Source organism: Phycodurus eques, chromosome 17, assembly GCF_024500275.1.
Source record: "Phycodurus eques isolate BA_2022a chromosome 17, UOR_Pequ_1.1, whole genome shotgun sequence".
Lineage (NCBI taxonomy): Eukaryota > Metazoa > Chordata > Actinopteri > Syngnathiformes > Syngnathidae > Phycodurus > Phycodurus eques.
The window spans coordinates 21,799,923-21,826,173 of NC_084541.1; the positions used below are offsets into that span (position 1 = coordinate 21,799,923).

At 44.5% G+C, this 26,251-nt stretch overlaps 2 protein-coding genes across 5 annotated transcripts; both read left to right on the plus strand.

The window, feature by feature from the left end:
• The first annotated feature begins 302 nt into the window (after positions 1-302).
• cct6a (chaperonin containing TCP1, subunit 6A (zeta 1)) lies at positions 303-17,828 on the plus strand. The gene is given in 14 exon segments (XM_061701977.1): positions 303-536; positions 3,421-3,484; positions 4,873-5,007; positions 5,084-5,257; positions 5,470-5,573; positions 8,953-9,226; positions 9,437-9,519; positions 10,207-10,303; positions 12,521-12,668; positions 13,287-13,420; positions 14,562-14,667; positions 17,432-17,504; positions 17,595-17,640; positions 17,642-17,828. Coding segments are annotated over 14 exon segments (1,602 nt in total). The 5' UTR covers positions 303-399; the 3' UTR covers positions 17,669-17,828.
• Positions 17,829-21,186: 3,358 nt separating this feature from the next.
• sumf2 (sulfatase modifying factor 2) lies at positions 21,187-26,216 on the plus strand. 4 transcript variants are annotated; one of them, XM_061701867.1, is made up of 9 exons: positions 21,192-21,544; positions 21,630-21,774; positions 22,091-22,205; positions 22,464-22,504; positions 22,589-22,739; positions 23,438-23,493; positions 23,588-23,672; positions 23,733-23,886; positions 24,318-26,216. In XM_061701867.1, the coding sequence occupies exons 1-9, from the start codon at positions 21,487-21,489 to the stop codon at positions 24,353-24,355; spliced, it is 843 nt and encodes a 280-aa protein (XP_061557851.1). In that variant the 5' UTR covers positions 21,192-21,486; the 3' UTR covers positions 24,356-26,216. The 4 variants fall into 4 exon arrangements, with proteins under 4 accessions (XP_061557850.1, XP_061557848.1, XP_061557851.1 ...); XM_061701865.1 differs by having other exon boundaries at positions 21,193-21,544; positions 22,464-22,508; XM_061701866.1 differs by having other exon boundaries at positions 21,187-21,544; positions 21,633-21,774; positions 23,588-23,886.
• Positions 26,217-26,251: the final 35 nt, after the last annotated feature.

Consider the following 26,251-nt stretch of genomic DNA (forward strand, 5'->3'; position numbering starts at 1 on the left):
GTTCAAAATGGTCCCGTATTACTTTTTGATTATATAAACCTGAGTAAATGTTAGCAATACCGATTAATCTGGACTGAGTGAAGGCACAATAAAATTGTTCCGAATGACTAATGTAGGGTCCAGGAGAAGTAATAATAATCATAATAATCATAATAATCATAATATTAATATTACTGAATTGATATAGCCCGCAGAAAACTGCTCCTGTAATAACCATTGTAAAATTGGCTTGACTGTCGACAGGAGAATGTCCGAGCTTGGACGTGTTCCCTGGACGCGTCAGCGGAGCGCGTGCGCGTGTGCGTGTGCTTCTGGAAGTCTCTTCTTTCTTTCTTTCTTTTGTGTCGGGCGCTCGAGTTCCCACTTTCTTCCGTCACCTCGCGGCTTGTGTTCTTCGCCATGGCCGCCATCAAAGCTCTGAACCCGAAGGCGGAGGTGGCCCGGGCCCAGGCCGCCCTGGCGGTCAACATTAGCGCCGCCCGGGGGCTCCAGGACGTCCTCAAGAGCAACCTGGGACCCAAAGGCACCATGAAGATGTGAGTGGCCCGCCATGCGGGCTAAATGCTAAGCTAACTGGCTAGCGAGCTCAGCTAAATAGCTCGGGTAGTGCTGTAAGGCAGGTCCTTAATTGGTGACCTTCTCCTTGTGCTCTTCATCCTCAAATTGCGAAGTACATCTCCGCGTCGTTTTCGGACTTGATCCCCCCCTGGAGAGTCATTTCTAGTCTGCTCGTTTCTTTTGGAACCTCGCGTAGCTAATGCTAACATGCTAATCGTAGCCCGGCCGACGCACGTTGCCCCGTCATCACCCGCCCTAGCATGATGCGAAAACTTCGCAGCATCATGTGTGAATCGGAGTCGTCTTGAGTTGCCAAATATGTTCAAACACAAGGAAACTGTTTTCAGCACTTGGGGGTCTATCGAATAAAAGCCCCCAAAACAAAATGTATATTCAGGACGTATGCATAATATTGGACAACGCACAGACGGCCATTCAGCCGGTGCTCCTTAACCTGATTGGAGGTGCTGAGCCCCCCAAATTTCAAGTATATTCACCGAACCCTTCGTAAAAAATGCACAAGCTTTTAAAACATAGTCGCAGTTATATATTTGCGGCACGGTGGGCGACTGGTTAGCACATCCGCCTCACAGTTCTGAGGACCGGGGTTCAAATCCCGGCCCCGCCTGTGTGAAGTTTGCATGCTCTCCCGTGCCTGCGTGGGTTTCCTCCCACATCCCAAAAACATGCGTGGTGGGTTGATTGGAGATGCTAAATTGCCCGTAGGTGTGAATGCGTGTGCAAATGCTTCTTTGTATCTATGTGCCCTGCGATTGGCTGGCCACCAGTTGAGGGTGTACCCCGCCTCCCTGCCCGAAGATTGCTGGGATAGGCGCCGGCACGCCCGCGACCCGCGTGAGGAGAAGCGGAATGGAAGATGAATGAGCTATATATTTCATTAGTACACAAAATAAACCATGCATATCAAATCGCAGTGTTCAAAGAGTAAAACCAACAAATCATACGTTTCACAAAGAAAACACAAACATGACTCAATGAATATTTAGCGCAAATGAATGTGTCTGTTGCTGTGGCCAGTTCAGGAATGTGCAGCTCCACCTTGGTCAGTCTGTTCCTTCTTCAATCCTGAGACTGACTCGATGGAACCCAAGTTAAGAACCGCTGCCTGATGCAATTTGAAGTGCACAAATACTGAATGCAAATGATGCAGAGTGGCAGAGACAGATACAATTAGGAATACTGACCATAATGACGCTGAGAGTTGTACCAAATGGTGGAGTGTGACAATGAAATGATGCGTCAACTGTTGCAGAATGGAAAGAAACTATTGAAGTGTTCGCAGGTTTTGGTGCGGTGCTGGAAAAGGTTGGTGGAGGCCAAGAGAACCCAATAGGAGGTCGGGGGCTTCCCGGGATCTTGTCAGCAGTCCGATTTTGTCCTCCTTTGTAGACCGCGACGGATGAACATACAACTTCAAACCTTCGATGATTTGAATGTTTAAATGCAACATGATGAACACTGAAGCCTGGATTTTTCACATCGCAAAATAATTTGTATCTTCTACAGACCCCACACATGAAGTAAAAAAAAGAAATAAATCAATCAGACATTTAACAGGTTTGGTCGTATTGTGTGTGGCGGGTGCCGATAATCTCAACACACACATGAAGATTCTGTTGTGCCGCGCCGATCTCGAAGTCTCACATGATCGCACGTGGTCTCAAAAAATCAATGAAGAAGAAGAAACACTTGCGGGTGTTAGCCGAGTGCTCCCGACGGTTGCTTGACGCGGGACCGTTGTTAAATGGCGACGACGTCTTGCTGTCACTTTTATACAAAAATGACCTTGAGTAAGACGGTAGTTTTTGGGCTGTCACTATCGAATCTGTTTAGAATCAATTATAGATGTTTCGTCGAATACTCAAGTGATTACCCCCCCCCCCCCAAATTATTTAGACTTTTTATTTTTTTTTGAGTGTTTTAAATCAATTATTTATTATTATTCTAAAAATAAAATTCTACTGACATGCATTTTATTCTAATTTAGGAGGGCTGGGCATATATCTTGAACTGCATATGTTGGTACTGAGTGTATGGTATAAATTTGTGACGACAAAATCAGCCTTTGCGAAACGGTTAGCATTCGCAATTAGCCTTAACACACTAGCGATGACCATTTTAGGTAAAAGAAAACCCTAAGTACCATTCAGCTCATTCATATGTCATATGTACAGTACACATATAATAGCGTCTTAAAAATACTTTTCAATACAATACAATTCTCAGAGGTTTTTGGCAATGTTTTCAGGCCCAACAGTGTGACCGTCTGCAACAAATGTCTGTGCGGTAAACATGGACAGCGGCCAAATGGGTCCAGCTGGTGAAAATATGTTTCTATTGATATTTTGCATTGCCTCGAGGCAGAAACTTTTGTATCGAGCAATTTTTGTGTTGGACTCTGCTGATTTTTTTTTTTTTTTTTTTTTTTTTCCTTCTTTCTTTCACAGCTCTTAGTTTTTATTGGTCGTTTCCTTGTTCCGCTTCTCAATTGGCTGCATTCTGTTGACAGGTCACAATTCACGGCGTCGTGACTCTGCTTCCCCCGTACACACAAAGAGTTTGACTCGTAAATATTGAACTGTTCAATATTTTAGATTGTCGGCCTGCCTCGTTTCAGACCCTACAATTAGGACAAATCCACCCTTAAACACACGTCTGACCTAAGGATTATTGTATACGATCATCTTATTAGCCATAAGATAGTCCTGTATTTGTCGTCCTTGGTTGGGAAGAGTCAAAATCAGGACAAAAGCAGCCTGATTTTCTTTTAAGTGTATACTGGGCCTCAGGCGGGTGATTTCGACAAACATAATGATAAGTGAAATGTTGAAATGTGTGCAGGCTGGTTTCTGGAGCAGGAGACATCAAGCTGACCAAAGATGGAAATGTCCTCTTACACGAGATGGTAAGTGACCACTTGTGACTGCTTTATGTTTGACCTTTTTTTTCCATTGTGACTAACATGTTAAAAAGTGTAGCTTGTCATTTTACTTGCATAAATGTAAAATTTTTTAGCCTTATTAAATTCACCTTTTTTTTTTTTTTTTTTTTTAAACAGCTTGGGACAATATGTAACTGACAATCGGGAAGAAAATGTGCTTTGCACCAGAGCGTTGATTAGGTAGTTTGCAACCACAAAAATGACAGGAGAGCAGACAATACATTATAAAGTACACACAACAATACATAACTGCACGTATTAATGAAGAGGTTTGCCAGAATTGAAAGTAGGCCCCCACCAAAGCGATCCTCCACATTACATAGATCATTTTACACTTACGACTATGTGAGTCCCGGGATGCACATGTCATGGAAACAATGAGTCCCTGCCACTTATCATCACGGATGATACAGATACAGTATTCCTACGCTATATCACGTTTGTTGCATCGCTGTCCTGCTATTTTGCTGATTTTTATTATTTTTTTTATACTTTTTGTACAATATTTTTGTGTTATCCATTGCTCTCATTATGTTTACTTTTTTCATTTACATTTTTGGGACGATTTATTTTCCTCAAAACTGTCGTTAGTATCGGTCTTTTTTATGCCACCGATATGGTGATATGAGAGGAAAATAATGGAAGTACATTCTTTTTAAGAACAATTCACTCGAAGAATATATTGAGCATTGTAATGTAGAACAATAAATAAATAAAATATCTTAGATAAATAAAAAGTATAAATAAAACACACTCAGGCTCTTTTCACAAAATTTGCACTTGAACAAACATTTAACATTTGGCACACATCAACAGATTACACGCATTACTGCCTTAACGGGCAATGTACTGCCGATCAAGTTTCCAGTTGGTTAAGAAAGAGTACCAAGTACATTAATAACAACACAGAGATTAAAGCAGCCCGTTTTGATTCAAGAGGTGTACTACTTTTCAAAAGTCTGCAGCCTTTCTTTCAACGCGGCTTTGTCAACATGTTCAGTGGCTGCTCCAGCTCTGCATTTAAATACTGGTAGACTTCACGCAAATGAGTGAGTCTACGTTTTTGCATCATTTCTTTTCTACTGAAACTACTATAAACTGCCCAAACAACAGAGGGGAGAAAAAGAGAAATGTGTGCTGTTTTTCACGTCACGAGTATGCTATTCGGTATTTTTTTCACATCACAGTATATATCGCAGGTTTAAATTCATTTTCAATTCAGTCATTTTTGTTCAATATTGTGCAGCCCTACATGAAACAATGTTTTCGTTGTGTGTTAAAATGCATCAGTAAAATTGCCTAAAGAAATGACTTGGAAGTTTTTTTTTACCGTTTAAGTTTGTTTTTCTCAGCAAATTCAGCACCCGACAGCGTCGCTCATCGCCAAGGTGGCCACCGCCCAGGATGACATCACGGGAGACGGGACAACCTCCAACGTCCTTATCATCGGCGAGCTGCTCAAGCAGGCCGACCTCTACGTGTCCGAGGTAGCCCGCTCGCACCGGAGCTCGTTTCTTCGAGAATCTATTTGGGATAATGAGGCGTTTCGGGTGGGCGCTCCAGGGTCTCCACCCGCGGATCGTGGCCGAGGGCTTCGACTCGGCCAAGGAGAAAGCGCTGGCCGTGCTGGAGGAGGTGAAGGTGACGCGTCCGATGGACCGGGAGACCCTCATCGACGTCGCTCGGACCTCCCTCAGGACCAAAGTCCACGCCGAGCTGGCCGACCTCCTCACCGAGGTCAAACGTTGTTGCCGCCTCCTGTAGATAGATGCGCAAATGCTTTAATCATCCACATAGAAAACGACACATGGTAAAGCAAAGGCATGCAGAATCGGTAGTAATCAAGTCAAAATAGTATCTCGGATGAAGTTTGGAGATGCTCGATGGATTTCACACGTGACGAGAGCGCATTTAGTGTGCTAGCTGTGAAGAGGGTTCTGTGTGTTCAGGCGGTGGTGGACGCCGTGCTGACCATCGCCAAGCCTGACGAGGCTATCGACTTACACATGGTGGAGATCATGGAGATGAAACACAAGACCGACTGCGACACGCAGTGAGTGGCCGCCGTCTGCAACGCAGCCAGTCGCTCGCCCCCAATCACGACACGCGTTTTTACTAGGGTGCAAGAACTACAGTCCCCTCCGAAAGTATTGGCGCGGCAAGGTCAAAAGATGAATATGAGACAAAGGTTCAGAATTCCAGCTTTTATTTCATGGTATTTACATTTAGATTTTAAACAACTAAAGGACAGAGCACCTTTTGTTTGAAGCCACTCACTTTTCAAGTGAGTAAAAGTATTGGATCATGTGACTGATGGGTGTTTCTAGTTGCTCAGGTGTTGGCTTTTAGATTTATTGTTTAAACAGATGGTACTAGTTTTTGGCTTTGGGTTTGACCTGTGAAAAATGCATTTGCTGTTCAGCAAACATGAAGACCAGTGAGGTGGGTCCTCAGTCTCGAGTTATGACACTAATTGTAAATACCATGCAATATATGCTGGAATTCAGAACTTTTGTCTCATGCATCTTTTGATCTGAAACCCAAATGTCTTCAATATACAACAAAAACAAAGGAATTGACCTTGCCGCTCCCATACTTTTGAAGGGGACTGACTGTAGCTGACAAGAAAAAAATGGACTCAAAATCCCCATGTGTAGATATGGGAGTATTTGATTCATCGTTTCGGCTCTAAAGTCAACTAGATAGTCCGCTATCTTAAAATGCTTTGTAGCGCTTGTGCGGTCGGGAATGAACGTCGCTGCGTTCGGGATCTTTCATCAATTCCCCACTCAGCGCAATCGCCACTGTACACTAGTGCCGTCAGATACGAGCGCACAATTGCGACCGTGCACTAGTGCTGTGAGGTACGAGTGCACAATCACAACTGCACACTAGTGCCGTGAGGTACGAGCACACGATCATGACTGTATACTAGTGTCATAAGATACAAACGTATGGTGGCAGTGAACTCAGTTGAACTCAATTCACAACAGGCAGCAATTGTTCAAAACAAGGCTTGAAGCTGTTTCTTGCCCCTCCCAACTGCAGTTTATCCAAAACCACACCGCATCTTTGCCTTTGCTCGAGTCCGTTTAGCTCAATGCTAACGAACAATGCAAAGCGCCATAGATGGGCTACCAAATAGCATCGTCAATTTGTTATAACCCTTTGAGCAGCTGATGTTTGAACACAAATGGTGGAGGATCACGTAGACAGACAATACACACCCTTTTCATGGAAACGTTTATTTCCATAATTCCATTCAAAAAGTTTAACTTTCATAGATGATAGATTCAGGGTCCACAATTTAAACAATTTCAAGTATTTATTTGTTTATTCTTACATAATTTAGTGTTTCCAGTTCATAAAAACCACAAATTCAAAAAAATCAGCCCAAATTTTGCAGGCCAAATGTTTTAAACTGAGGGTCACACACTAATCATCTCCTAAACTCAAAGCACCTGCAGAGGTTTGCCCAGGTGTCATTAAATATTTCAGTTTGGTTGATTTGTCTCAGTTGGGTTCAATAGGGGGAAGACTGCAGACTTGACAACTGGCCAGAAGACCATCACTGATAGCCTCCATAGGATGGGTAAGCCACAAAAGTTCATAGCTAAGGAGGCTGGCAGTTCACAGAGTGCTGTGTCCGAGCATATCAATGGAAAGACAAAATGTGGCAGGAGAAGATGCACCAGCAAAAGAGATGACCGTGGGCTTCTGCGGATTATCAAACAGAGAAGATTCTAGAATCTAGCAGAGATCCAGAAAGAGCGGAATGAGGCGGGAGTCACAGCTTCAAAAACCACCACATTCCGACGCATCCGGGAGATGGGCTACGACCGTCGGGTTCCTCGGGTCGAGCCGCTTCTGAGCCCGAGCCGACGTAGGAAGCGTCTCAACTGGGCCGAGGAGAAGAAGGACCGGACTGTCGGCCAGCGGTCCGAGGTCCTCTTTTCCGAAGAAAGTAAAGTGTGCCTTTCATTCGGGAATCAAGGTCCAAGGGTTTGGAGGAAGGCGGGTGAAGAACAGAACCCAAGCTGCTTGAGATCCAGTGTGAAATATCCACAGTCAGTCATGATTTGGGGTACAATGTCCGGTGCAGGTGTTGGTAAACTCTGCTTTCTTACATCCGAGGTCACCGCAACAGTCTTGCAGAATGTTTAAGAGGACTTCATGATTCCTTCTGCTGTGGAGCGGAATGAAGATGCAGATTTCATCTTCCAGCAGGACCTGACCCCTGCCCATACTGCCAGAAGCACCAAAAAATGCTTTGAAACCCATGCCATCACGGTTCTTGACTGGCCAACCAACTCGCCGGATCTAAACCCCGTTTAGAATCGATGGGGTATTATCCAGAGGAAAATGAGGGGCACCAGACCATAAAACAAAGAAGAACTGACAGCAAGCATCAAGGAAATCTGGGCTTCCAGAACTCCCTAGGCAATGCCACAGGCCGATTGCCTCAATGCCACGGCGCATCCAGGCACTGATTCAAGCAAAGGGATTCCCAACCAAGTATTGAAGATTAACATATCGTTTTGAAAGTACCACATTTTGGTTGATTTAATGTGACCCTAATTTCTTCTTCTATAAAAACTGAGAAGTAAATGCTGATTTCTTCAGGGTTCAAATTTTTGAATTCCTGATTTCGTGGGTTTTATGAGCTGGAAGCCAAAATTATGTAAAAATAAACAAATAAATACTTGAAATTGTGGGCCCTGAATCTATAATCTATGAAAGTTTAACTTTTTGAATGGAATTATGGAAATAAACCTTTCCATGATAATATTTTTGGAAAGGGTCTGTATAATAACTATTATTTTAATTAGTCTGTCGATTATTTTTTTGGATTAACTGATGACCTGGATTAAAAAAAGTTTAACTTCCATACCTTTATTCAAAAACGATGATATTGTGATCGAGACATCAAAATATATGGCATAGACCTTACACCGACCGATCTGATCGGTATCGGACGATAATTAGCATTTTATGCTGGTCGTCTTTAATGTAATAATCCGCCGATCCCATCAATGATGTCATTGATCGGCTCTGCAAAAGACATTTACTCCGCGTCGCCATTGTGTACAGTATAGTTGAATCCAAAAGCTAGTTTATTTTTAGCCTTGTCGCGTGTCTTTTGACATAGTACTGTAAATATCTGACCGCCCATAGTTATTTAAAACAAAAACAAAAAACGTGTGGGAAGACCACACGTCAGAGACAGACAACACGTAATGCCTGCATCAGACTACAAGGCAAATTTGATGTTTCACGATTGCACTATGTCAGACTACAGCGCATCCCGTCTTTTATACGATCACTGGGCTTTATCTTGTCAACTCAAACATGACCGGACGATATATATGGCGACGCTAGGATGATTGCCAAGTCACGACGACGGAGGTTTCGTTGAGTTCGTATGTTTGCAGGTTGATCCGAGGCCTGGTGCTGGACCACGGGGCACGGCACCCCGACATGAAGAAGCGCGTGGAGGACGCCTTCGTGCTGACGTGCAATGTGTCGCTGGAGTATGAGAAGACTGAGGTCAACTCTGGTTTCTTCTACAAGAGCGCCGAAGAGCGCGAGAAGTTCGTAGCGGCCGAGAGGAAGTTCATCATCGAGCGGGTGCGCAAGATCGTCGCCCTCAAGAAGCAAGTGTGCCCCGACGGGGACGACAAGGGATTTGTCGTCATCAACCAAAAGGTAAGAGTTCGGTCACACGTGCACGGCGAACACCCGGGATGCGCCGGCTGCGTGGCGCTTCCCGCTCGCATGACCGTGCTACAGTAAGCGTGACGTCTACCTCTGCGTGCGGGGGCCCCTTCCCCCGGCATGTATTCAGCACTTCACCACAACAACAACAACTCCTGTCCTTGTGCGGTGTGGCGCTACGGATGTTGTGTTGCTGTGCAGGGCATTGACCCGTACTCTCTGGACGCCCTCGCCAAGGAGGGCATCGTCGCCCTGCGCAGAGCGAAGAGGAGGAACATGGAGAGGTGAGCGAACGCTCGTCAACACTTGACAGCCTGAAAGTCATCAACTCTTGTTCGCTCTCTTTTCAAACGGGTAGAGGTTGACTTGAGAAAACCTCATTCGCAGCCATTTTACAGTTCTGTGACAGTAGAAGCAAAAGAAAGATTGAACTCTTCTTTCACCCCCCAAAAGGTTGTTCTACCTCCTTCTGGGTTTCAGTCATCAGCAGTCAGGCAGATCTACGACCTTGAGCTATAAACTGACAAAAACAAGACGGTCATTATTAATGAAACGATGAAAAAAATGGAAGACATGCGCCGTGAGCGACGCAGACTCGCCTCCTTGCTCGAGTCGAACGTCAGCAGCTTTCTGACGTGCCGTTCTCCAACAACTGCCTCAACTTTTCTCACAATCGCAAAACACATTTTCTACTACCTTGTGCGGTGCATACTTTGTTTATCGTGTATACGCAGATACATGTAAGGCCCTTTCACACCGCGCTTGCTGGGTGTGAAAGGCCACCGTGTCAGAGCGCAACATTGAAGCCAAACCATATTTGGAAGTGCTGATGTAGCAGCCAACCAGGAAGTCAACAAAGTTTCTTTTCCCCGCACCTCGGCAAGATGCCTCTGTCTTCTTTGCAAAAGAAAACCCGGGAGGAGGAGGAGGCGTCAGACGTGTTTACAGTGATTTTGTTTGTCGCACGGCAGGTTGACGTTGGCGTGCGGCGGCATCGCCATGAACTCCGTGGACGACCTGACGCCCGAATGTTTGGGCCACGCGGGGCTGGTGTACGAGCACACGCTGGTGAGTCGGTGGCGCCGCCGCTCGCACACCGTTTCGTGTTCATACTGGAGCTACGTTTAACTCCTTCGCTGCCAGCTCCCCGCTCAGTTAAATGCCGGGCATTTTCGAGCAATTTCACTCATTTTTCAAGCCCCACAAAATATTCTGTACGATGACCATGAAAACACCAAAAGATCAGACTCTCTTCTTTCATCATAAAAAAGTTTCTCTAGCGTATACCGTTCTTTAGTAATTAGCAGTCCAATATAGGCTACTTTCAGCCAAATCTGTTTCTGAAGGAAAACAACTGAGAAAACGTTTTGTGAAAGCAGACACATCAAGCAGAACAATGACTGACACTAAGATTTTTTTTCTTTAGTGAAAATCTCAAACATCTGGACATGAAACACTGAGAAAGTACTTTTGAAAGAAAACATGTTTTATTTACAAGTACAACTGTGTACAAAACTTACATTAGACAAAAATGCATGGACAAATGGGGCTCCCACACTTGCACTTTCTTCCTCCTCCTCCTACCGTTTGCTCAACAGTCCAGTTTTTTATTGACCTGCGCATAAAATCGAGCAACGTTTTATCCACATCGGGATTTTATTCTTTGGTGGCGGTGGATGGAATCTTGTGTGGTTGTCATTATCCTTGAAAACAGTCCCTACTTCTGCTCGAAGCACAACCTGTGCAATTTAGAAATATAACTATTACTAAAAAATACATTGTTTAAATTGCTCTAGTGGGACGTGGAGGAAAAAAAGCTTTCAATTACCTTTTTTGTTTGCAGCTGCGTACTGGAGTGGGAGTCGAACGTCTGCTGGATGCATAACCTGTAAGTTTTAAAAAATTACATACCATTACAAGAGAATGCCTTTTATTTATGACGTGTTTTGCAAGGGTAGAAAAAAAAAAACATTTCTGCTTCGCAATCCTAAAAGACGTTCGACCCGCGGGTGTTGAATTCCTGCAAGATGGACGAGCTGTAAATGGAAAATTCAAATCGGTATTGGCGACAGATGTTACGAATTCTAATGTGAACCAGTGGGACTAGCATCTCGCCATATGTATGGCCCGGTATTATGGGCCTGATCTGCGGTGTCATTCCTGTTGGTCGCAGGAATATATTTCTTGCCTTAGCGCAATAAATGTGCACAAATACTGAATGCAAATGATGCAGAGTGGCAGAGACAGATACAATTAGGAATAGTGACCAGACTGGCGCTGAGAGTTGTACCAAATGGTGGAGTGTGACAATGAAATGATGCGTCAACTGTCTCTTCTCATTGTCTCGTGCACCCCGACCCCTCCTCCTCCTCCTTCCTCTGAGGGAGGGACGTTCACCTCGAGGCATTGTTGCCCTCTACAGGGCGCCATTCCTCATTGCAGTTATCCAGAGGCTTGACGATCACTCATAAACTGCACAAGACCCTCCCCTAGTCACCCCCGTCAAAAAAACGCCATTGACGTCTTTAGACGGCATTGGCAGGGAATCGCTCGATTTCTGAATGACCTCTTTGGACGGCCTTGGCAGGGAATGAGTTAAGAGAGAAAAAGTCTGATCGTTTCGGACCACAAAAGCGTACAAATTTATTGACAGGCTGCAATGGACAGCGAAAGAAACACTTTGAACATAAACTTGACCATGATAAATGGGTCAAGCATCTATAGTTTTGGAATATGCTATGCACGTTTAATATTAACATCAGCATCCTTAAGCTATATATTCAAACAAAATACTGCTAGTTTCAATTATGGCATGGTATATCCAAACAACTTCTTGTAACTTGCACACAATAAACCTAGACAAACAAAAACCCACATAAAAACACTTATTTGATGATCGCAAACGTTATTGGCCACAATGATATTTGTAACAATTCAAACGGTTCTCCTTCCACGCCACAAATGCAAAGAGCGAGTTTGCACTTGGGAAAGCGGTCGCGAGATTTCAACGTTGCCTCACTTCACTACTTTCCAAATAGGACTGAGAGTTTCGGGGCTGTCTGAATGTGTGCCTGCAAAGAGCTTTGCGAACCGTCAGGGTGGAGAGGAAAAAAAGAAACTCCTCATTTAAGGATTCAACTTTGTTTTCCTTCATGGACCGAATGAGAAATTCTCCAATTTGCGTTCAGAGGAGACGCAATAACCTTGAACCCAAACAACATTAGCGAACGGACACGATATGCGGAAGGACGGCGGCTGATTTAGTGCGTGCGTGTGCGTGCGCAGGGCGAGGAGAAGTTTACGTTCATCGAGAAGTGCGGGAACCCTCGCTCGGTGACGCTGCTGCTCAAAGGTCCCAACAAGCACACGCTGACGCAGATCAAAGACGCCGTTCGGGACGGCCTGCGCGCCGTCAAGAACGCCATCGAGGACGGTGAGAAATGCACGCCGGCCGTTTTGCTCTTAGCCTTCATGGCCAGCTCAACATTCAGTGCACTAGTAGAATGACTGCGGTGCACTAGTAATGTTTTTCACTACTAGTGCCACTTGCGGGCAATCAACCTTAGTAGGAAGCCGCTGTGCTGCAACTGGGCCCAACTAGTAGGCTGCATGTGTCACACACTAGTAACCTCCTTTTCAAGGATATCGAAGAAATGCCTGAGATGGCTTTCTGTCAAGGAGCAGCGAGATCGATTTGAAATCTGCTAACCTACATATACTAGAACTCTTTGTCCTCACTAGTACTATATTAACGCATACATGTTACTAGTGAGGCAAAAATGTGCATCAGTTGACAATGGCATGCTACTAGTGTCTTACGATTGTACTAGTTAACGTAGTAGTTCACTAGTAGTAGGCACATGTCAACTAGTTGTCCTACTAGTGAGGACCAAGAGTGTACTAGTACATGGACCTTAAGCTGGATGTCAAGAATAGCAAATAAGTGCCGTTTGGACATTTGTTGCGTATCCTACTAGTGCGCTGAATAGTCTACCGGTGGCACGATGGGAAGGAAATGTCCTAAATGCTGCTTTCCGCGTGTCGTCGGCAGGTTGCGTGGTGGCGGGCGCCGGCGCCTTGGAGGTGGCGCTGGCCGACGCGCTGATGGAGCACAAAGCCGGCGTGAAGGGGCGAGCGCAGCTGGGCGTGCAGGCCTTCGCAGACGCCCTCCTCGTCATTCCCAAGGTCACCACGGCACCACTTGTTTGACGTGTAACTACTTGCGCAGTTCTTAACCAATTACAAAGCATCCCACCCTCAACACATTCCCCAAATTCCTGCCGTCCAGGGTCGTATTTTTCCTGATTCTTAAAGTTCAGTTTTCCGCCAATTCAACATTGCCAAATTCCCCGTTTGTTCCCATTCAACAAAAAAGTTCCGCATATTTCCCATTCCAAATTCACTTGGTTATGGTCCACATTCCAGTAATTCCCACATTTTTCACGTTAAAATTCCACACTTGTCCACCTTTAGACATCCGTTATTCCCCTCTTCCACGTTTTTTTGTGATTCAAACATTCCAAATACAATATATTTTGACATCGTTCCATCATGAAGTGCGCGTTCACCATGCACAATTATTTCCCCCAAAAAATCTTCAAAAGTCAATCGCGTGCAGAATACATAGGATCGGGAAATTTACAAAACAATCTTTCACAATGAAATGAGGTATACTAGTTAATAGATCAGTTATAATGCTCTGTCAGTTTATAACGCAACATTTTGTTAGCGTATTATTCATTTGAAAATGTAAATAGTGTTTTGTATTGAGGCAGTGGTGCACACTGGCGTAGCGTTCACACACGCCTTGAACATACTCAGCACAGTGACAATTAAGGGTTAGGGTTGGGGGGGGGGGGGTAAACGGGTAAGGTTTCTTGACATTCACATGAACTATTTAGGGGTTAATTACCGTCACTGACACAACACATCATTCTTGCACACTATTTGCAACGCTTTGCATGCTGGGGAAAATCCTCCGACGCTGTGTGGTGACATTAAAACATGGCGGCTCGCTGTCAGAGCGGCGATGTTTTTCACAACTTGTAGCTTGTTTTTATCAAGTTGTTACATTAATAAAAGTATCAAAACAATCACAACTACTGCGCTAAATAGATGACTGACCTCCATCTTGATAAAAATTCCGTGGTGTTAACGTCGAGAAAAACGAGCTCGGCGGACGCCACGATGGCGTTTTGCGGCCTGGCGTCTTTTCGAGACGTGTTCGCCGGGCCGAGACGAGCATTGATAAGGTCGGAATGACAATTGCAAAATGAGCACGTGCTGTTCCATCTCGAGCTGATGCCCCCCCCCCTCCCTCCAACAGGTCCTGGCCCAGAACTCGGGTTACGACCCTCAGGAGACTCTTCTGAAGCTGCAGACCGAGTTTAAGGAGTCTGGAGGGCAGCTGGTGGGCGTGGACCTCAGCACAGGTGACCGCCGTGCAACTCGGGACGTCCCCGTACTACTTGTTCACTTCTGATACCGCCGCGATATTGCAGCCTTGTGTTTTGGCCGATACCGATACGATATCGGAACAATTCATATTTATTTGTATTACTTACTCTGTAGTTTGGAATGTTAGAAACGTCTTCAATAAAGTGAAATTACTCGGAGAGCAACAGTCAGCAGCAGTAGCTATGAGGAAAAACGGAGCCCTTTGTTCGAAACCAATGGGTTACATAGTTTAACCTTAAACAAAAGAATATACTGCAATTGAATAAACTAAAAAGTCAATTAGAAAATACCTCAAAGTAACCCAAAAAACTAGTGATGGGATGATGATACCTCAAGGAGTGTATTGACACACGACACAAACTGTCGGCACTGTATTGACACTGTGTTGGTCACTCAATAGTGACCCCTGCAGTAGTTCTAAAATCATTGCAGGTAAACGAAATGAAAATCAGATGGAAAAGCTTACATCCTTTAAACCCAGCATCAGCCTGTGAAATAATATTTCATCGCTAGTCCTTAACCTATAATCTCATTGCATAATTTCTAGACTTTACGCCGATCTGATCGGTGTGATCGGTATCGGCCGATAATTAGCATTTTATGCCGATCGGCTCATGTCATAATTCGTCGTCGATCGGCTCCGCGCGAGACCTTTAACTCGGCGTCACTGTTGCGTATGAATCCAAAAGCTAGTTTATTTTTAGCCTTTTTTTCCAATCTTGTCGGTTAAAAAAACCATCGGGTGTCTCAGACAAACAACGTGTAAGTTCTTTGCAGTCTGTGCACAACTGAAGTACGTTGTGGGGAACGTCATGGAAATGCTTCAACGCAACAAATTTGATCAGGCACCTGAAGAATGTACACGAGGAGGAGCGTGCCGCGGGGGAAAGAAAAACAAACAAACAAACAAACAAAAAGCCAAACGGACGCAAACTCTGGACAACACCCGCCCATATAGCTGGGACAGTGAGAAAGTTAGAGTAAGCATGTCATTAACACTATTTATATTACAATAAAGTCATTTAATTACATTAAGTTAGCACCCATTATTTCTGTCATGTTGTAATGTTGATCTGACCTCAACTTGTGTCAGTGGCCAATCCTTGAATGCCCCCTAGAGGTCATTGATGATGTAACTTTTGTCTAAAATGCTAGTGAATAATTTTGAGCTGGGATGGGCACACCCGCGCACATAATGAGGATAAGCGGTACAGAAAATGGATGGATAGGAGCTCCCTGAATCTTTGATGATCACGTTGACCACAGCCTCAGCCGCTGCAAGCCAAAAGGAAATATTTTGTTCAAAGCTTTTAAAGGACTCTCATTTTTAGTAACCATATTGCAGAGTCACACAAAGCCTTTTGTGTGAAATAAACTTATTTTTTTTTTATTTATTTATTTATTTATTTTTTTTTTTTTTAAATTCCAATTTTTGGTGAGAATTTCAACACACGAGCATCTGCCAATTCTTCCTTGCCATGCCGAGCTCTATAATGCCTCAGCATTGACGGAGTGCTCTTATTGATGTAAGCTAGCTCTCTGGAGCAGAGGCGACACTTCACCTACAATAAAATCAAAAGTTACATTATCTGAAAACAATTCATACCTCTTACCAAAAAAGAGTACAAACATATTTCATTAAAAAAATAACAGTAAACATTGCCCATAGGAGAACAAGATTGACCTTATTTGGCGTCAAAAGATCAAAATTATTCCAGACTGGGGAAAACTACTTGGAACGATCCATGAAGTCAGTGGAACAAGGTGAGGGCAAGCAAAACTCCATCCAACAAATCCGCAACATGTCACCACTGTTTCTTTATGAACGCAATTTGGCGCGGCACATCCAAACGACACACTTCCTGTATTGGTCACATGTTTTTTTTTTTTCTTGAAGCGATACACGCACCAAAACGGGGTTTCACTCTTGTGCACTCGGCACAGTGCTGGCGCACCAGTGTTGTTCGTCCCATCACTAAATAAAACCAAACTATATTTAAATTGCAACATAACCACTGTTTAAGTTAAACATAAGCATTTAAATGCAATTGAATTACTTGTATAGGAAAAAAATAGAAGACCCTGAAAAATAAACTCACTCTCAAATTGCAAAAAAAGTTCACTTAGATGCTAACGCTGCAGCTCTGCTTATCTTTTGACTTTGACATGGTAGCGCTTCAGCTACCGAGTAAAAGCGGTTTTTGTTTTCGTTCTGGAACCCAAATCGTCGGTTGAGAAACTCTGGGTGGCTTCAAATATTGGGGAAATCTTCCAAATTGTGAAATCACAATCCAACAAAAGTGAGAAGACTGGTGCTCAAACTGAAGATGGACTCGCTTGCTAAATTTCACGCTTGACAGGCGGGCAGGTACTACACACGCACACATTTGCATTTAAAAAACAAACAAACTGAACGTCATTGTTTTTGCATATGTCCGTTTAACTCAGAGCAACAAATTTGATTGATTTTGATTGAATCCGTTTTGTGTTATTTAATTGACTGTTTATTGTTGTCTGGGTTGTCTTGTCTATGTTCTTCATACCAACAAAGCAGATTTGTGCAAAAGCGCTACTAATGTTAAATAGTTGATTGTTTGGACGTTAAAAGATAAGCAACATTATATTTCACATCAGATGGCACGCCACACACAACTATTTGTTTGACTAACACGTTCAAATGTCCTTTTTCTGCCCTATGGCCTCTTGATTAATAATGATGATGATGTGTGCGTGTTTCAGGGGAGCCGATGGTGGCGGGCGAGGCGGGCGTGTGGGACAACTACAGCGTCAAGAAGCAACTTCTTCACTCTTGGTGACTAAAACGCATCCATGACATCATCAATATCGTGAATATTATTATTTCCGTAACTATTTGTGTGTGTGTGTGTGCGCGCGCGCGCAGCACGGTGATCGCCAGCAACATCCTGCTGGTGGACGAGATCATGCGCTGCCGGAATGTCTTCCCTCAGAGGTTAAAGGTCAAGTGTCAACGAGCACGAGCAAGTTCACCAAACCTTTCTTATTCAACAATGACCTTTAGATTTGTTTATTTATCACATTTTGTTTAAATGTTTGGATGCTGGGGGGAGCACTGACAACAGCTTCTGTGCGCCCATTAAACGTGTTCTTGACCAAACATTTGTTAGATTTTTTTTTTGTGTGTGTGTGTGTGAGGACAATACATACTTATTCATGCAGGGAAACGTAATTGAAAACAAAGTTGAAGTACAAAGGAGTACTTGCTCTTTTTGGGTCACAGTGAAAGGAGAACCAAAACTAATACCAAAAAAAAGTGCTATTTGAGGATGAAAGTTTTATTTTGAAAAGGGGAAGGGGAAAAATGATGAGAGGAGCATTTCACCACAATGTACACCATCTCATCTTTAGCTTAAAAAAAAATACGATTTTGATGATCACGAGAAAGGCATTGTTGAGATATTTATTTGTAGTGACACAGTAACACTGGAGACCACATTTTGAAGGGCTCGGTGGCGTCTCGGACAGGTTGGACTCTGGATTTTCCGTCGAGACCAGCGCCGATCTGCTATCCTTCAACTCGATTATCGTGATGAGGAGGAAAAGCACTTGGTAAGACAAAAATACGTTTGCCAAGCACTTGGTTTCAAGACAGGTTTACATACACTAACAAAAAAGTCGCATTGCATCATTTTTACCATTGCCTTTGATTGATAAGACAACATGTCCCACCATTTCAAATGTAAAATAGAAAATCTTCATTTCATGACTGACCCATTGCTACCGAACAAATAATGCGAGTAACTTAACCTAATAGGACAAACCAAAAGTACCAACAACTTCACCTCTTTCTCCCATTGCCCGTTTTTCCCTTCTGTGTTCTGGACAGTTGAGGTCATTTTGACATGTTTTCCGAGTTCTCTGGGGTCACAATGAATTGGCCTGAACCCCGACAGAGAGCGAGCAGTATAGCAATCATCCAAAGGAGGGAATATTTGGCCTTGCTTTAATCGGATATATGTCTCTGTCTATTCACCTGCAAGCAAATTCAATATATGCAAATGCTCACAATGATTTACAAACTACAACACATCTGAAGCACAAAATATGGCTCAGAACAGTAATATTGTTCTGTGACAAGTGGAATAGATTAAGAATCCAGTTTTATTAAATGATGTGTCATTTTGATGGGAAAATAATGATTCTACCTTGAATGTGTCCTGTAGACAACTTGAATATGCAATCTAATCTGAATAGTATTTCAGCTATATTCCCTTGCATATGGTATTATCATCGGATATATTTTCTTGTGCAACTGTTACCATACGATACAAGACTGTAGGACACATTTGATAACAGATAATGTTGGTAAATTGACTAAAACATTCCAGAAGTAAAGGGCTGGATGGTGTGTACATATTCATGTGTGATGTCAACATTGAGACAGAAAATGTGTTCATTATTGGTGGGATGATACCAAACAAACTGTGTCTCAACTTGGTCCTATTGACAGCAGTAATGCTACTGCAGCTGTAGGATACAATGACAGAACTCGCCAATTCCACAGGGGGCAGGCGGGTGCTGTGTTGAATGTGGTGCTGCTCCAAGATGTCTGAGGCTCACTCTGACTTGTAGCTGCATTCAAACATCCACTCCATAACATCGTTGCGTTAACGCATATGCAGTGGGCACTACAGAGAAACCTTATTTGATTTGATTCGGACCAACATTTAGTGTAATTACTAACTCGTTGAAATTTCCGCCGGACACGTTTTTAGGTCTCAAAAAAAGAGGACGTCTGCTCACCCCACATCAGCGTGTTAAGCTCATGCTAACTTTATTTCAAGCTAGCTAGCTCAAACATGTTCTTTACACAAAACGATATTTAAAAAATATATGTTGACATAACGTTACCTTTATCTTTTGACTTCTTTTCCTCCTCCGCTGTTCTTCTGAGGTGGATATTTTCGCCTGTGGTTCCGAGTCGGGAGGTCACCCGGGAGAACGCCGACGTCCGTCGGACACGGGATGAACGAAGACTTCGAGACACTTGGCGTTGGGCTAATTCGATTTATTGAACAAGCCTTCGTGTCATAACAGCTGCTTTCATTGCCAGAACGACGAAAAACCCTGGATCTGTGTTTAGCAAGCTTTCCTTCTCTGGGCGTGGCATTAGTGCCTCCGTGGGTGCACCCGGAAGGATGGTGCTCCTCATGACCATATTTGGAGTGTTAAACTGGCCTCCAGGTGGCGCTTTGGGTGCGTGAAATAACCCTACCGCTGCCAGTCTCTTAGTCTGGTCAATCTCCCCCCCTGGGGCCCTTCGCTGCGATAATGCAAAACAGTCCTCTTTGAAGACCGGGACACCTGTTGTAAACCCCAGACAGGTTTCTGTCAGGGAGGAGCAGGACACCCCAATAAACATATAACCGGTTAAAGGACGTCCTTTGATGTAGAATTACAAAGAAAAGAGAGTTGGTGTGACTACAGGTCTCCAACCATTTGACTTTCCCAAAGGAAGTCTGGTTTCAGTACTATTGAAATATACCACACTTCTTTTGCGAAACTGTGCTGTCCTTTTGATCATGGAAAATTTTTTTTAACTAAAATCACCTGTCCTGTTCTGACTGTTCGCTGACTTGAGATGCCCCCCCCCACGTCATGTGACGTGCCTTGCCAAGTGACAAACATGGTTACTTTAGTTTATTGTATAATTTGATTTGTTATTTTCGGCGGCACGGTGCCCGATTGGTTAGAGCGTCAGCCTCACAGTTCTGAGGACCCGGGTTCATTCTCCGGCCCCGCCTGTGTGGAGTTTGCATGTTCTCCCCGTGCCTGCGTGGCTTTTCTCCGGGCATTCTGGTTTCCAGCACGCCCGCGACCCTAGTGAGGAGAAGCGGCTCAGAAAATGGATGAATGGATGGATGAAATATTTTTCCCGAGGAGGAGGGTGCTGGCAGTGCGCCCTTCCAGCAGATGGCGCCCTAGGCGACCGCCTATGTCGCCTATGCCCAGGGCCGGCCCTGGGAGAAAGACGTCATTAGCTGTTTTGGACAGCACTGAAAAATTTCCGATGACTCTTCGGACGTGTGTGTGCCTGTAGAATATTGTGTATATGTATTTGAAAGGAAACTACTTAAAATATGGACACAGTGGGAAAGAGATTAGATTTGTACAGTAAATTAGAATTGTTGTCATTAGACAGTTCACAACAAAATTGGGGAATTGTAGTAAAGCCAATTTCCACCTGTGATTGTGGAAAATATGCAAGCATTTAATGCATGTTAAAATATGCATGACGATCTCTCAGTTTACAAAACACAAGATACAGCCTCAGCTACTTCTTCATTTCCTGTGCATAGATGCTTTACTGTGACCACAAAAAAAAACTTTAAAAAATTTTTTGAATGTCTTTTTTTTAAGTTATCACGAAAGTAACGATTATTATTTGAAACTAAGTCGATTTCCGTAAAATTATATTTCAGGCTTTAAAACGTCTTCGTGTTGTTTCTCGTCCCGGAGCTCCAAAGGGGCGTGTCCTACCTACCCACACGTAGCTGTGGGCATGACAAGCGCATTATACCCGTTAGACTGAGCTTTTTGTTGATAAATGACCTGAAACAAAGTATATTCACGTATAATTTTGTATCCTTCGTAATTTATTGAAAGCGGAACCTTTGCTTGTCTTTGTTTCTTGTCGAGCGCTCCAGTCCGACGCATTGAAACGAGCACCCGAAACCATAATAGCACAATCGAATACTTCGCTTTTGAGTTCCTGATGATACAAGTGACTTTTTTATAGTCATTTGTTGTTCAAGATGTTGTTTAGTTGTCTTTGGTGTGTTGGTTTGTTGTCGGTGATCACGGCGGCGGCAGGTGAGAAGGAAAACGTGTTAACAAACTCAAATGAGATGACGGGAAACATTTTCAGCAACGTTTGCGCATTGTCCCACGTCATCAGCAGAAGAAAATGACGTCATGGTGGCCATCCCCGGGGGGAGGATGACGACGAGGAGGAGCTACGGGAGGGCTGAAGATGAAGAGACCGAGATTCAACTTCTGCCTTTTCTGTTGGACAAACAGCCCGTCACTAACTCAGCTTTCAGGTCACTCTCCAAACATTCACATTCACATTCACACTTATATTTTCACATTTACATGAATGAATCAGAATCCTCTTTATTTGCCAAGTATGTCCCAAAAAAAAAACCACACAAGGAGTTTGTGTCCGGTAGTTGGAGCCGCTCGAGTACGACGACAGACGGTCAATTGACAGAGAACACTTTGGAGACAGAAAGACATTGACAAAAAAAAAAAAAAAAAACAGTCACTGAGCAGTAAAGGGTTGCTAGTTATCTGCTAATGCCGGTACTTTTTGTTTTGAATGATGAATGATGTTGAATGATGTTTGTAATTCTTCAGAGACTTCGTGAGGGACCAAAAGTACAAAACAGAAGCTGAGACGTTTGGTTGGAGTTTTGTCTTCCAGGATTTTGTGTCTGAAGACCTCAAGGGCAAAGTAACGCACACCATTAAGGTAACAACTTAACGACACTTGTACTATCCGCTTTTTTTTTCTGCTTTTGTTGACACTTGAAAATGTCTTTCCCATTTGTAAAGAAAAAAATGGGTTTCTTTCTACGAATGAACACAATGAAGCGCACAAGCCAGAGGGTGAATGGCAGGATGGATGGATGGATGGAAGTGAGAAGTTTGGTGTTCGGTGTTTGTCCAGCAGATGTCGCTGCCATGCCAGAATTGCAAAAGAAAACGCTCTTTTGTTTTGCCATTGCAGTCAGCTCCGTGGTGGCTTCCGGTTGAACGAGCCTTCTGGAGGCAGGTCTGCTCTTCGGTCCTCCTTTTGTTCTTTTCTTTTCTAAGTTAGGTGTTCGTCCCTCCGCTCACGTTGCCCACACACAGCCTTCAGGTGCCGGTTCTGGTATCGCTGCTCGTCTGGACTTCCCGGTGGTCCAGGTTAGCTGGAATGACGCTCAGGCCTTCTGCAGCTGGAAGAGGAAAAAGCTGCCCACAGAGGACCAGTGGGAGTGGGCGGCCAGAGGCGGACTCGCGCGTAACAAGCAAACCCACCCACGCACACACACAGAGTGACACATTAGGGGGGTTTCCAGGGCGCCTTGTATTCCGATGAAGCCCAAACGGAATGACAATGCTCGACGTAAACACCTCAGTCGGAATACACAGGCCGAATCCGAACGGAATTTCATTTGGTTTCACAGGAGTGGAATATTCCTTTTGCCAAACCGATCAGAAGTAAGTTTTCGACATGTCAGTCGTCAGTCAAAATGGTGCCGTGTCTGCGCACGCTCCGTCCCGCCATATTTATGTGCGTAAATGACGACGTCGGCGCGCATTTACGCACGTAAATATGGCGGCTTCCAAACAGAGCTCGTATGCCACGGAGATCTTGTTTAGAACTGCCTGTAACTTGATCTTAAGCGGTAGTTTTCCTAAAAGTATAAAAAGGATCCTAACTACGGTGCTAAATAAACGACAGACCTCCATCTCGATAAATGACGTGACGTCGACGTGCGCGTGTCACACGGCTTTTGCGGCGAAATGTAAACAGCAGCTCGGAATCGGTCGCGTCATGGAAACGGTTGAGCAGAAATCTTCAATGGGAATGACGAGGAAGTCTCCATGGAAGAGCGGTTACTGTGTTGCTCTTGTGTTGACGTATCGCAGAGTTTGAACTTTTGGTCGGGACTCGAACTCGCGGCCGTTCATGACGTCGTCGCTTTTTGATTGCAGGCGCGACGTTTCCCTGGGGGGAGCGCTTCCGGGCCAATAGGAGCAACCTGTGGCAGGTGAGTCGAGACGTCGACGCGGGTCACCGACGCGTAACGCCGACGAGATGAGACGCGATCCCAAAGTTGACGTAAATTCGACGGTGAGCGACAGGGCCCGTTTCCGGACGGCGACACGGCGGAGGACGGATATCACGGCCTCGCTCCCGTCGACGCCTTCCCGCCGCAGAACGACTTCGGTAAGGAGGGACGCAGACGACGGTGATGACGAAAATGACGACGATGTCCCGTGCCTGCAGGACTGTGGGACATGTTGGGCAACACGTGGGAGTGGACGTCCAGCGTGTTTCCGGCGTCGGGGGGCTCACGTCAGCAAATGTTCACGCTGCGCGGCGCCTCCTGGATCGACACGGCCGACGGCTCGGCCAATCACAGAGCGGAAGTCGCCGCCAGGTGGGCCGGGGGGCGGGGCGACGTGCGATTGCGTTTGAACACGTGACGGACGGCGCTCCGCAATCAAAGTCGAGTCGCTTCTACTTCGAAGTCACTTGAGTTTGAAGTTGCATCTGCTTCGTTATTTCAGCTGACTCCCTTTGACTTAGTCGCTTCGACCTATCAGTGAGCGTTCTCGGGCAACAGAAGCAACCTGTGGCCTGCCGACCTTTTACTAAATCACAATTGACAGCGTTTACTTGCATCGGCTAAGGCACTTAAGCATCTATTTGGCACTTTTGCCGAGTCACGTTTACTTGACTTCAACCTAAGTCACGTCTCTTACTTGATTTTCCTTTTACAATTTCTCTTGCATATAAATTTAGCGCAGCCCAGTCATTTAGTCCCACCGAGTGGCGTCCTTACTGACTCGCGGCGTGCATTTCTCTCAGGATGGGCAACACTCCCGACTCTGCCTCGGACAACCTGAGCTTCAGGTGCGCCTCCGACGGCCGCGAGCGGGAACGGCACGCGGACTTGTAAACGACGACGAGACCCAGAAGACGACGAAGAACGACAACGTTGAAACGTTTCAGTGCTGAGCAGACGATTAAAAAAATGTGACCAAGTTCTATGTGATTTGAAAGTTGCTGACTCGACCAAGAGGAAGCCGAGTACGAGTTAAAGACTCGTACTCGTGCGTGTCACCGGGAGGACCGGCGGCGGAAAAGCAAAGTTGAAAGCTTTCACCCCCGCACGATGGGAACGGTACGAACCGGCCGCCGGTTTGAAACTTGAAGACGACACTTCAGTCTTATTTGCATTTGTGCACAAACGCGCACTGAATGTTTGTCATGACAAGAAATGTTAATTTACATTTCTCAGCTATTCCCTCCACCAAGGAACTTGTTTGTATACGTCGTCACGTTTACACTTTTTCTATTTATGCAATAAGTCGGCGTATTTCTGTTGCCTTCTTGGCCACATTTATACTGTACTCGTGACGTCAGGAATCATAAGAAGACATTCTGTAATTCAAATTGTAATAGGCGGACTTCAACAGTTCCAATATAAAAATAATAAACGATAAAAATATGCACGTAAATGTGTTTGCAGGATGAGGCGTCAAAAGCAAGTTGAATCCAAATGTAACAAGTCATTTGTGTATGATGTTACACTAGCACATCTGCCTCAGAGTTCCGAGGTTGCGGGTTCAAGTCCCGGCCCCGCCTGCGCGGAGTTTGCATGTTCTCCCTGTGCCTCCGTGGCTTTTCTCCGGGTACTCTGCTTTCCTCCCACATCCCAAAACATGCACGGTAGGTTGATTGAATACTCTAAATTGCACGTTGGTGTGAATTGTTGTTTTTTTTAAATGTCCCCTGCGATTGGCTGGCGACGAGTTCAGGGCGTACCCCGCCTCTCGCCCGAAGATAGCTGGGATTGGCTCCAGCACGCCCGCGACCCGCGTGAAGGTTAAGCGGTACAGAAAATGGATGGATGGCTGGTTACCCTAATAGCACGAGTGCCTGCATCGTTTTTTGTTTTTGCAAAACAATGACACAAAAACTAATTCAACAAAAAGCCCAGTTGCCTCAATTCAACTTTTTTAGATGCCTGAAAAACTATGCAGACATAATGATAATAAACATTTTTCTTCATCAGTTAATAATGACTTAGCCAATTATGCTATCGGGCTAACGATATTGTTTACATTTTCATTGTGAACATTTTTAACGGTCATGTGGAAAAAGTCTGATTCAAATATTTCCAATCAAACTTTTGCTAGTTTTTTTTGTCCATTGCATAATTATTATTATTATTTTTTTTTTACGGTATCCTTGAGGGCATCGAAAGGTCACAATCAGTGGCATTGCGAGGCCTATTTTAGTCCCCCTGAATAAGTTGGTGTTTTGAAGTATATTTCTGTAACCCCAAAAAGTATTGACAAAGTCAATATAAAGTGGCCAGAATGTAAATTGAAATAATAAAATAATCCTAATCTGTGATGATGAAGATGGCGGTGTGTGTTCTCGAATCCGTTCCACTTGTTTCTATGGAGAACGCCCTCGCCCCGGGAAATCCAGTCCAGGTTTTCGCCTTTTGCGTTTGTTGTTCCTTGTTTTTGACCTGCTTGGCAAATAAAGAAGATTCTGATTCTGAGAATGGATTGATTAATGGATGTAACGGTGGCCTAAAACCCATAGACACTATTTTATCTTTTTTAAAGCCACTGAAAAATAACAATTTGTGTTCAGGTGCTGCGTTGACTCATATGCTGTGCATCTCCTGGGGGCTAGGGCACTAAGCCCCCCCCCCCTAAAACCTAGGGACGCCCCCGATTACAACGAGTTGTCATGAGGGGAAAAGTACGCGCTTAATTTGAAGG